Here is a 13,571-nt window from a genome sequence, read left to right on the forward strand (position 1 = left end):
TTCTGTCCTGGTGGCGGTTGGAGGGGCGGGGCTCAAGGGCGGAGGAGTGGGAAGTGGAAGAGATGCGGTGGAGGGCATCGTCGACCACGTTGGGGGGGAAATTGTGGTCCTTGAAGAAGGAGGCCATCTGGGTTGTGCGTTTTTGGAACTGGTCCTCCTGGGAGCAGATGCGGCGGAGTCGAAGGAATTGGGAGAATGGGATGGCGTTTTTACAGGGGGCAGGATGGGAGGAGGTGTAGTCCAGGTAGCTGTGGGATTCGGTCGGTTTGTAGTAGATGTCCGTGTTGATTCGGTCGCCTGAGATAGAAATAGAGACTGTCCAGGTGAATTTGAGGTCGGGGTGGAAGGTGTTGGTGAAGTGGATGAACTGTTCAACCTCCTCGTGGGAGCACGAGGCAGCGCCAATACAGTCATCGATGTAGCAGAGGAAAAGGTGGGGGGTGGGGCCAGTGTAGTTGCGGAAGATGGATTGTTCCACATATCCTACGAAGAGGCAGGCATAGCTGGGGCCCATGGCTACTCCTTTCGTTTGGAGGAAGTGGGAGGATTGGAAAGAGAAGTTGTTCAGGGTGAGGACCAGTTCAGTCAGTCGAAGGAGGGTGTCAGTGGAAGGGTACTGGTCGGTACAGCGGGAAAGAAAGAAGCGGAGGGCTTTGAGTCCTTCGTGATGGGGGATGGAGGTGTACAGGGACTGGATGTCCATGGTGAAAATAAGGCGCTGGGGACCGGGGAAGCGAAAATCATGGAGCAGGTGGAGGGCATGGGTGGTGTCCCGAACGTAGGTGGGGAGTTCTTGGACTAAGGGGGACAGGACGGTGTCAAGGTATTGGACTAAGGGGAACAGGACGGTGTCAAGGTATTGGACTAAGGTATTGACACCGTCCTGTCCCCCTTAGTCCAAGAATATTTCATCATCATTAACACTCAACACTGGAGCCCCCCAGGGGTACATACTCAGCCCCCTACTGTACTCACTGTACACCCATGACTGTGTCACCAAATACCAGACTACTGTCTTTTACACGTTCGCTGATCACACCACCATAGTAGGTCAAATCTCAGATGGTGACGAAACAGATCACAGACGGGAGGTGAAAGACCTGGAAAAATGGTGCACTGAGAACAACCGAGCTCTCAATGCCAGCAAAACTAAGGAACTCTTTATTGACTTTTGGCGGGATGTTACACATGCCCCCCTACACATTAACTGCACAGAGGTGAAACCAGTGGAGAGTGTCAAACTCCTGGGAGTGGTCATCCACAACAAGCTTTCTTGGACTCTTCAGGTGGATGCACTGGTTACAAAGGCCCAACAATATCTCTTCCTCAGGGAGCTGAGGAAATTTGGCATGATGGTGAATACCTTTGCCAACTTTTATAGGTACGCCATTGAGAGCATTCTGTCTGGATGTATTACTACCTGGTATGGCAACTGTCCCATTCAAGATTGGAGATGGTTCCAGAGAGTGGTGAACTCAGCCCAGACAGTCACAAAGGCCAACCTCCCATCTATAGAATCCATCTACCAGGCCTGTTGTCAAGGAAAGGCCTCCAGTATTCTCAAAGATCCATCCACCCTGGCAGTGTTTTTCTACAACCTCTACCATCAGGGAGAAGGTACAGAAGCCTGAACACACTCACCAGCCGGTTTAGAAACGGTTTCTACCCTACTGTTGTTAGAATATTGAATGGACTCACAAACTCTAAACATTCGCCTGTACCTGTGTTTTTGTTTTTGCTGCTGTTTGTTTATTATTTACTTATCTGTGCTACTTAACTCTGTGATCTGCCTGTATTGCTCACAAGACAGTACACGTGACAATAAATTCAATTCATTTTGTTTTAGTGTTATTTAAATAGTTTAATACATTAAGGGTTTTTTTAAATCTGTAGATTCCTGGGGCTTTGGGGATCGTTTTTGGGGAAGGTGAAGCCATTACATCTGACCAGGAATAGGACTAACATCCTTACCGGGAGGTTTTTCTAATGCTGCTGCAGTGGTCAATGCAGTTTCATAGGTGACATTGCAGTTTCTCCACTATAATTTGTGATGTAGAGTGACACAATAGCACAAGTTCAATTCCAGCACAGACTGAAGTCATCATAAAGGACTCTCTTTCTCAACCTCTTTCATCACGTGGAGGTGTGGTGATCCTCAGGTTAGACCATAAGACATAGGAGCAGAAATTAGGCCTTTTGGCCCATCGAATCTGCTCCACCGTTCAATCATAGCTGATACGTTTCTCAACCCCATTCTCCCCGTAACCTTTGATCCCCATAACAATCGAGAACCTATCTATCTCTGTCTTAAATATACTCAATGACTTGGCCTCCACGCCTTCTGTGGCAATGAATTCCATAGATTCATCACTTTCTGACTCATCTCCATTCTAAAGGATCTTCCCTATATGTTAATGCTGTGCCCTTGGGACCGAGTCTCTCCTGTTAATGGAAACATCTTTCCAGCATCCATGCTATTGAGGCCTTTCAGCATTCTCCAAGTTTTAATTAGATCCCCCCTCATCGTTCTAAACTCCATTGAGTTCGGACCCAGAATGCTCAAATGTTCCCCATATGTTAAGCCTTTCATTGCTGGGATCATTCTCGTGATTCTACTCTACACCTGCTCCAGGGCCAGCATCAGTTGTCTCACTCTCTAATTAGAACAGCCCTATAATCCAGAAGAAAAAGTGAGGACTGCAAATGCTGGAGAGTCAAAGTTGAAAAGTGTGGCGCATGAAAAGCGCAGCTGGTCAGGCAGCATCGAAGGAGCAGGAGAGTCGACGTTTCTGACATAAGCCTGGGCCTCCTCCACCGCCAAATACAAGCCACCCAACAACTGGAGGAAGAACACCTCATCTTCTGCCTTGGGACCTTTCAATCACATGGCATCAACATCAACTTCACCACCCCCACCTCATTCCACATCGAACCCTCCAACTCAACACAGCCCTCTCGACCTATCCATCTTCCTTCCCACCTATCCACTCCACCCTCCCCATCACAAACATCCACCACCTGCATCCACCTATCGCCTTTCCAGCTAACGGCCCCCCAACCCCCACCCTCCTATTTATCTCTCAACATTTCCCCTCCACATTCCTTGGATGCTGCTTGACCTACTATGCTTTTCCAGTCCTATGATCCAGTAAGATTAAGGTGACCTTAACTTCATCTTAATCCCAAACACTTCCAACTAACTGCAAAGATGGAACATTTTGTTAGATGTACTCAAGAGGGAGCTGGATGTGGCCCTTGCGGCTCAAGGGATAGAGGGGTATGGAAAGCCACTGAGAGGCGACATAGGCTCAATGGGCTGAATGGCCTACTTCTGCACCTATTTATTATGCTTCTATTTCAATGCACACAACCCATCCAGAAAAACTGGCGTTCACGTTGTCTGCCATCAGGAGTGCTCCGAGTCGGTGAGACATCTTTCTCCAATGACGCAGCACCAAAATGTTAACTTGACCTCGAACTGGAGGAAGTTACTGACATCCGACGTGAGATGAAGGTCTAGCTCAGACCATTCAGACAAAAAGTTGAGCTTTTCAGTTCATTTCTGAAACATCAATCTGTCAAACTGTAAGTTCCATTGAAAATTTTAGCTACATGCTTTGAACACTATCTAACCATATACAGAAATGTTTGAACTTTGGATTTCATTTTGATACTATTAACTGTCACTGACAGCAAAATAAATAAACACAATTCATCATTTGTGTTATACGCGGGAGCTTGGAATGATTTATTACTTATTTCAATTGAATTACTGAGATATGGAAAATATACTTTCTGATAGATCCAAACCATAAACTAAATTGATTTTTTTGACCAAATAAATATGCACACAGTCACTCTTGCATTCAGTTATTGCTTAATGCTTCTGGACTGAGGTTTATTGACATGATTTCAGTTGCAAATATCTTAATCCAGGGCTCAATGCACAGAGAGAGAAGGGGTGATAGGCCAAGGAAAAACATTTTGCATTGTATCTGCTCACTAAATTGTTGCATAAAGGTCAACTGCATTAAAATCTTTAGCCCTTTGGATTTTTTTTTGAAACAGTAAGTGTACCCAGTTTTCCAAGGCTGCACATCATTTAGGCACGACAGTTAGCTCCGTTGGCTGACTTGCGATACAGAGTTGCACCAACAGCATGGGTTCAATCCCCACAGCAGCTGAGGTTATCACAAAGGCAACATCCTACTCAATCTCTCCCCTTGCCAGAGTGTGGTGATGCTCCTGTTAAACCATCACCAGTCAGCTCTCTCTAATGAGGAAACAGCTGTACGGCCCTTTGTGACAACGACGACTTTCCTTCTCCAGTAATGAAAATATGTTAAGCCACCAAGTCTCTCGAGCTTCTCAGTTGTAAACTAAATTGCAAAGAATGCTGGCCTAATAAACCAACATCTTGATCCTATAAAACGAAATGGAAACTGGAGAAACTTAGCAGTTGTGGAGAGAGCAAGAGAGATTATGTTTCGAGTCCAAGATATCTATTCTTCAGAACACTTCTCAAAGATCAATAATGAGAGACTTGAAATACTCTTGTTTTTCTCTCTCCACAAATGCTGCCAGACCTGCTGAGTTTCTCCAAAGCTTTCTGTTTTTATTTCAGATTTCCAGCAATTCACAGTATTTTATTTTCATTCTGATCCTATGAGTTGGTTGGACGATGTTGTATATTTTGAGAATCAGCTGAAGGTGGCTTTCCTACTTGCTGATCAGATGACTGGGTTATAGAGTCGGAGAGTGTGTACACAAACAAGAACGAGAAACGTTGATAAAATTCACACAATTTTCAAACATGGCTCCACTTGAGTCAAAACTAGTGAGAAAACACACTAGCTTAGAAATTCATAGACAAGCGCAAAACACCTGTTTTAAAGCTTTCCTCTGCATTGTCTGTTTCTTTTGCCAATCGCCTTCAAAGTCTACCATCTGGTAACTGATCCTACCACCAAGAAAATGGTTTTATTTACTTCATCCAAACCATTCATGATTCTGAACAACTCCGTCAAATCCCACTCTAACATTTTGAGCTCTAAGGATAACAACCTCAGCCTCTCCACATCACTGAACTCCCACATCCCTGGGAAGCATTCAAGTAAATCTCCCCTCACACCCTGTCCAAAGCCACGAAACCCTTCTGAAGGTGTGCAAACCAAAATCTGACTCAGTTCCCCAGCTGAGGCCTATCTAGCATCTTAGAAAGGTTGAAAGCTCAGTCGAAGTCCTTTATAATGTGGACATTAGATTCAAATGTTTCCTGTGATTGGAGACCAGAACCAGGGTCACAGTCCAAGGATAATGGGTGGGCCACTCAGGACTCCGATGAGGAGAAATTTCTTCATCCACAGAGTGATGAGACTTTGGAATTCTTTGCCAAAGAAAGCAGTTGAGACCAGAACATTGAATGTTTCAAGGAGGGGTTTGCATAGCTCTAAAGGCCAAAGGGATCAAAGGGTATGCAGAAAAAGCAGGAACAGGGCACTGAGTTATACAACCGACCATGATCATACTGAATGGCGAACCAGGCTTGAAGGGCTGAATGGCCTACTCCTTATCCTATTTTCTATGATTCTCCGTTCAAAGGTGAAACTGCTTTAATACGAAAACTCAAATTTTCAATTCACAAAAAGAAGATAGATTTACCTCTTTTAGGATTCAAGATTCTTGCATCGAAAGTGAATATTGAAACTTTTTAAAATGGACTTTCATGGTACATAATGAATAAAGTTACTGAAACAGAGAACGATATTCAAATTCTCCTCATGTTTTCTTTTCGCCTCAAAAAGAAAATTGCATTAATCATCCAATTCGTAAAAGGAAACAAAATGTTCAAGATTTTCAAAATAAAACCGAGAACTACAAATACTGGAAATCTGAAACAAAATCAGAAATTACTGGAGAAACTCAGTAGGTCTGGCAGAATCTGAGGAGAACGAAACAGAGTTAATGTTTTGTATCCAGTGACCCTTTCTCAGAACAGAAAGGGTCACTGGGACATGGAAGTATTAACTGTTTTTCTCTCTACAGATACTGTCAAACCTGCTGTGTTTCTTGAGTACTTTCGGTTTTTGTTCAAAATTTTTGAATTTGGTTCCGCTGACAGTAAACCCAGGGACTCTCAACACTCTGTTCAAATGGACCAATAATTTACTCATAACGACCGGTCCTCCATCATAAGGTCAGAAATTGGGATGTTCACCAAAGATTGCAAAATGTTCACCACCATTCGCAAATCCTCAGATACTGAAACAGTCCTATTTCAAATGCAACAATATATGAACATCCAAATTTAGGCTGACAAGTGGCAAGCAACATTAAATCCACACAATCGCCTGGAAATGACCATCTTCAATCAGAGACAAATTAACCACTGCCCTTTCACACGCAATGGAGTTACCATCACTAAATTCCCCACTATCATCATCTTGGGGGTTACCAATGGCGAGAAACTCAACTGGAGTTACCACATAAACAGAATGGAATTAGAATTAGAATCTCTACAGTGTACAAACAGGCCCTTCAGGCCAACAAGTCCACACTGACCCTCCGAAGAGTAACCCATCCCGACCTATTCCCCTACATTTACCCCTGACTAATGCATCTAATCTACACATCTCTGAACACTACGGGCAACTAAGCATGGCCAATTCACCTAACCTGTACAACTTTGCGTTGTGGGAGGAAACTGGAGCACTTTGGAGGAAACCCAAGCAGACACGGAGAGAATGTGCAAACTCCACACAGACGGTCACCCGAAGCTGGAATCGAACCCGGGTCCCTGGCGCTGTGAGGCAGCAGTGCTAACCACTGAGCCACCGTACTGCCCTTAAATAGCTACAAGGTCAGGTCAGCCATGCGGAATACCGTGGCAAGTACCTCACATTCTGACTCCCTAAAGCCTGTTCACCATCGACAAGGCACTAGTCAGGAATGTGATGGAGTATTCCCCACTTGCCTGGATGGGGGCAGCTCCAACAATACTCCAGAAGCTTGACACTATCCAAGACAAAGCAGCTGCTTAATTGGCACCACATTCAGTCCCTTCACCACTGGAGACTTGGTCCTGTCGACAAAATAACTGCAGAAACTACTAAATATCCTTGGACATCAACTTTGAAATCAACAACTACTTTTACATAGAAGGACAAGGGCAGCAAATACATGGGAACACCACCACCGTAAAGTTCCCCTCCAAACTACTCACAATCCTGACTTGGGAATACATTGCTGTATCAAGATTGCTGGAATTTCCTCCCTAATTCAATCCAGCAAACACCATTGCTGGAATTTCCTCCCTGAGGGCATTGTGGGTCAACCTACAGCATGTGGATTGCAACGGTTCAAGAAGGCAGCTCACCACCACCTTCTCAGGCGGGTAATAAATACTGGCCCAGTCAGCTATGCCCATGTCTCATGAATGAATAAAAGAATCTCTCTCAGTTTTGCAATGTGGTTTTGCCACTCAATGTGGCCTGCTCCACATTAGAGAAACTAAATGCAGGCTGGGTGACTGCTTTGCTGGACAGCTCTGCTCAGTCTGAAAGCATGACTCTGGAGCTGCAGTGGATTGGTAACTTTCCCTTCACTTCCTGTGTGATGTCAGCCTCCTACCCTGGTCTAACCAAGTTCACTTGTTGAGGTCCAGGAACAGCAACTCGATCTTTCAATTTGGAAGTTTATCTTCCAGATTCAATGCAGTTCAACAATTTCAGGTCACAACCACAGTAGCTGTTTTTTTCTTGGATGGAAATTTTTGGAAAAGATTCTGATCTTGTAGTTTCCACTTCCTCCAGGTCCCATCCATTTCTTTACTTGTCACATCATTCCCGTTTTGCCTTCCATCAGTACCCCTTTCTTCATTTATTCACTCGTCTTTCACTCCTCCTTTTCATCGTATTCCTGTTTGTTTTCTACTGCCATCGCCCCTTTTCCCAGTCCCCATTCCTGCTGCAAATCAAACTTACTCACATTCAGATGAAAGGTCATCGAAATAAATGGAAAACACTTCCATTCAAGACAAGAACACAGGAGTGGAAAATAAAGGAACTTAACTGAATTGAGACATCATTTAAAATACACAGGGAATGTGGACAGTGACCAAGTTCACGTGACTCACAGTGTTAGATGATTAAATCCAACGGTTCGTAAAGTGAAGGCTCGAGCCAGAAGACGTATGTGAATAAAATTCACTCCAATTGTTTCTTCAAAATCAGTCAGCTTCTTTAGAACAGGAGAAGTGGCAATGAGAGGCCTGTCTGTATTTGATTCCTGTAGCTGATAAAAGAGGTAACATTTAGGGTTTTAATATTTTATCATAAATTGCACAAAACAGATCCAACAAATATTTTCAACAGGTGAACATCCCATCCAAAAAGAAAACCTCTGACCATACAGCCCTTGCTCAGTACTGCACTGCAGTGCAGACTCACTCTTATGCTCATGCCCTGGAGTAGGACTTCAATCTAAAACCTTGTGATGTAGAGGTGACAGTGCTAGCAACTGAGCTATGGTTCACACAGGGGTACAAGTAGTCAGATCTCATGCATCATAGGCTTCACTAATTTTTAGCCCATTATGATATCAAACGTGGCATCGCTCCTGAAACGATACCCAATCATTTTGCCGAGGACCCCAGAGAGAGAGATAGTTAAAATTGGTTCAAAATCTCCACATTCATCAGTCATTCCTGAGATTAATGCAATCAGAAAACCTAGAATACGGGGATGTATCTTTTTGAATTATACATCAGCTATGGTTAACCAAAGGCAAGTGGCGGGCACTTACTAAGTTGTTACTTGAGCACATACAAAGAGAAAATTACTGGCACAGGGCAGTTGAGTTAGGAGGTACATACTTAAAATGTTTTATACAGTGAATAGATTCAATTTGAGCAAAGACTGGCTCTGGCTTCATCGTTGACCAACTACCTACTAATGCTGTAACATTCCTGACATACACAAAGCATCTTTTTGTTCACAACTGACATACTGGAATAGTGTTTACAAATCAGCAAAGCAAATATTCTCTGAATAAACATCAACTTTCATCAATCACACTGTGACTCACAAAAAGAGGTGGCTGCTATCCACGAAGCAGTGATTTTGATATGTTGCGTTATTTAACACGGTCTTCAAGGAGCAGTGACAATGACATTGCAATGAAAATAACACCTCAAGCTGACACAAATACAGAAATTGCTGGAGAAACTCAGTGGTGTAGCAGCATCTGTGGAGAAAAAGAAACAGAGTTAACATTTCAGATCCAGTTCTGAAGAAGGGTCACTGGATCTCAAATGTTAACTCCATTTCTTTCTCTCTCCACAGATACTGCCAGACCTGGTGAATTTCTCCAGCAAATGCGGTTTTTGTTCCAAATTTCCAGGTTCCAAGTTCTTTGTTTTATTTTATTTTTCCTTAAACTGAGGGTATTTTGTGCAGTTTCATTTGCTATTCAGGAGTTTCTAACAGTTAGACAGAGGCCTTAACTCTCTCTAAATGGACAACATAAATTAAAGGCTCCACAAAACCTGGTCACTCTCCCCAATGAAAGAAACATGCTAAACTGTCAATAAACTGAGTCACAAGTGCTATGAAGACCACTGAACCAGATCAAGGTGAAATTCATTTCACTCTTTCTAATAGGGACATGAAAGAGGCAGCACTGTGAATGTTCAACCGTGACTTGCTCTTGGAAGAATAAATACAGGGACTAGCGTCAGAGCATTGTGCAAGCTGAGCAGAGAGAAACGAAGAGCACACTGGAATGCTGTAAACATTTCCTCAAAAAGTGGGATTTAATCAGACAGCTACCATCTGCTTTGGCAATCAGTCAGAACTATATGGTTAATGTTCTGCGTTTGGAATGAGCTGCAAAAGGTACTTGAAATACAAATTCAAAATGCAATATATATGCAAAGCTCATTCAGTATGACAGACCAACATAAGGATCTTTACAAATTATCTATCATCTGCAGCACATGGGGAAATACAGCCACCGTTCAGACAGCAATTCTCATCAACATGACAAACAGTAAAGTATAAGACCTAGAAAATACAGTTTCCTACTTTTAAAGCTGAATCTTCCAGATAGAATAAAATTTAGCTTGCATTATAGTCACTTTCAAAAATTAAACTGCTGAAAACAGAATGCCAATTAACTCTGAAACCTTTCATTATATCTTCAGTCTAATTGCAATCAATTCTTTTCTTTACTATTTTGTTGGTAAGGGGCTGGGTAAGTCATTTAAAGGGACTACCAAGCCCAGGAATGTATGTATGTGCCTGGGAGTTGAATTAACATCTGTGGACATAGTCATTAACCTGGGACGCTTCACTGATCCTGTCTTTCAAATTCCGCATGTTAATTTTGTTCAGGACACTGTGTCAGCTCAGAAACTCCTCTCAGATGCTGCAATGAAAATTCATGATCTGAACAGAGAATCCGAAGGGGCAGTGATGTGATTAGAATAAAATATGAAAAAGGTAGAAACGTACATTGCTTGGATAGGAGACCTTTTTTTTTAAAAATGAACTGGAGCTGGTATGAAGAACATTGAACCCATTGTGGCCATGGCACACATAGCAGAAGACAAGGAGCAGATGGGCAAAACATCCTCCCACTTCTGCTGACAAGAGCAGGAAGCATCATAAAGACTAGACCACTCTGCTATGCAATTTGTGAGCTACCCCACCGACTAAGGTTTCACCTGAGTAGAATGGGCCGCCATTCACTAGATTTTAGAAGATTTGAGCAGCAAAATTAATGCAAATTTGTGAAATAAGAATAGGGATAGACCATTCAAAAGTAGGCTCCACTCTTCAATAAAAGCACAGCTGATGTGGTTATGCTTTCAACCCCACTGTCCCACATAACCCTCAACTCCCTTAATGATCAAACATCTGCCTAGCTTGGCCATGAATGTATTGAAAAATCTCAGATTTCACTGCGTTCTGAGCAAGAGAATTCCAAAAATTGACAACCATTGAAAGAAAAGGATTCTCTCAGATTCTAAGATGGGAGAACTGTGCCCTACTTCTAGATTCGCCCAAGAATGGAATCGTCCTCTCAGCATTGTCAACAGGCAACATCTGGATATCGGTATCCAGCTTTGCTCTCCTTATGTTAGAAAATATGTAACTGTCAGGTGAAATTTCACAGAAAGGTCACAATTATTTCTGAAATGAAAGTGTTATCTTATAAGGAAAGGTGAACGAAGTTGGGTGTCTATGCATTAGCATTTAGAAGATTGACAGCGATTTGCTGAGAGGTCATTCCTCTCTGCAGCAGAACTATTCCAAAAATTACAGGTTATAGGAACAGGAGTAGAACATTCAGCCCCTCGAGCCTGTTCCACCATTCAACAAGATCATAGCTGATTTGTGGCCTTACTCCATATACCTGCCTTTAGCCCATAATATTTTTGCTTAACAAAATCTCAGATTTAAAGTTAACAACCAGTCTAACATTCCATTTAAGATGAAGAATTTTACTTTGCTCAGTGGGTTGTTCGTCTGTTGAATTCTCTTCTGCAGAGACCAGAGGAGGTTGGGTTTACTTAAGGCCGGGTTGCATACATTTTTGATTGACAAGACAGTACAGAGTTATGGGGGGTAGACAAGAAAGTGGAGTTGAGGCCATAATCAAATCAGCCATGATCGTACCAAATATCAGAGCAGCTAAAGAAGCTGAATAGTCTCCAGCTGCTGGTATTTCTGAGGTTTTTAAATTGTCATCTAGCTAACTTTCACCAGCTCAGAGCGAATCACACGTTGGAAATGACACACAATATGCCCAATGGAATAGGACAGGCCGTTCAGCCCATTGAGCCTGCCCCACCATTCAGTGACCGATAGCTATGGCTGATCCAAACCCTACCTCCATCCATGTGTCTTGGCTTGATACCCCTGTCCAACAGAAATTGAACAATCCAGATTAACATTGAAAGATAAGCAGTAGCACCTCCAGATCTTATGGTGGGACAGGCTTCCATACATCCAGCAATCTTATCCCAAAAGATTTTCTCCAACTTCTCTCCTGCACAGCCTGACCAAGGTTTTGAGATTATAGGCACATGCTCTGGATTGCCCAAGCATTGGGGGATAAAAATCTCTCGTCTCACCCCATCAAATTCTTTCACAGACAGTAGCTACAAGAGCAGGTCAGAGGCTAGGAATAATGCAGTAGATAACAACCTCCAGACACCCCAAAGTCTACAAGGCATAAGTCAGGACCGTGATGGAATATTCCCCACTGGACTGGATAAGTGCAGTTCCAACAATACTCAAGAAGCTTGACACCATCTCAGACAAAATAGTCCGCTTGACTGGCACTACAAACACCAGCATCCACTCCCGCCACCACGGACACTCGATAGCAGCAATTTGTAATATCTACAAAACGCTCTGCAGAAATTCACCAAAGATCCTCAGCCTTCCAAATCCACAACCACTTCCATTTAGAAGGACAAGGCAGCAGATACATGGGAACACCATCACCTTCAAGTTCCCCTTCAAGCCACTTACCTTCCTACTTGGAAATATAAAGTTGTTCTTTCAATGTCACTGGGTCAAAATCCTGGAATTCCCTCCCTAATGTACAGCAGATGGACTGCAGCGGTTCAAGAGGGCAGCTCATCATCTCAAGGGCGACTAAGGATGGACAATTAATGCTGGCCCGGCTAGTAACACCGATATTCCACAAATGAATAATTTTTAAAAATGTCTTTAACAGCTAAATCATCCCCTAACCTTCAAATCAGCTCAGCTGCCTGTACTGGAGGGAACAGTGAAAGGCCATTAACAAGTGCTGGAAGGGTCTGTGCCCAGAAATGATGACCAGCTTTTTTAAGTGGGTGGAGGAAATGGGGGTGGGTGAGTGGGGTGGGGGAGGTTTGACAGAGAAATTTCCTGGGTTTCTCACCAACTATATGCACGTCCTGTCACTATAATAAGGTCCACTATCGTAACTGGGGATCTAACATAGAAACAGCAAGTGCTGGAGAAGCCTAGCAGGTCTGGCAGTACCTGTGCAGAGAGGGACAGAGTTCACATTTTGAGTCTGATATGTCTCTTACTCAGAACAAATTCTTCTGAGGAAGTCATCAACATGTTAAGTCTGTTTCTCTGTCCACAGTTTCTTGAGCACTTGCTGTTTTAATTTTAGATCCACTATCACCCATCTGGAGGCCAGGGGGTCAAACAAGATGTTAATATACTGATGATATATTCAAGGCCAGTATAGCGTGATGGGAAAGTGCAGGCGAGCAGTCAGTCAGCCAAGATCTCACTGAATGGCAGAGCAGACTTGAAGGGCTGAATGGTCTGCCACTGCTGCTACATCTTAAATCATCTTGCTTGACATCCTGGCCTCCAGACCAGAATCAAATCTTGAGCTTAAGGTTGGAGATGCAGCAGCAGCTCTGACTTTACCAAGCCCTCTTCTCCCTCAAGGTCACCCATTGAAGTTCTGTCTGGGCTGAGTAGAGACAACCATTAATTCTTTAGACTGCCTGGAAAATCACCGAGAAAGCAGCGGCCCAGCATGATCAGGGATCT

The 13,571-nt window shown here is 43.3% G+C and overlaps 1 protein-coding gene across 1 annotated transcript in view; it reads right to left on the bottom strand.

Annotated features, from left to right (window-relative positions):
• The window catches only part of drosha (drosha ribonuclease III), a 186,821-nt gene that overhangs the window by 63,932 nt on the left and 109,318 nt on the right, over positions 1-13,571 (bottom strand). The window contains exon 25 of the mRNA XM_043719624.2: positions 8,135-8,292. Coding sequence (XP_043575559.2) covers positions 8,135-8,292 — 158 coding nt within the window. The remainder of the gene's footprint in view (positions 1-8,134; positions 8,293-13,571) is intronic.

The sequence above is a fragment of the Chiloscyllium plagiosum genome, unplaced genomic scaffold (assembly GCF_037043375.1).
Source record: "Chiloscyllium plagiosum isolate Xiang-an unplaced genomic scaffold, Cpla_swu_hap1 HiC_scaffold_34, whole genome shotgun sequence".
Taxonomy (NCBI): domain Eukaryota; kingdom Metazoa; phylum Chordata; class Chondrichthyes; order Orectolobiformes; family Hemiscylliidae; genus Chiloscyllium; species Chiloscyllium plagiosum.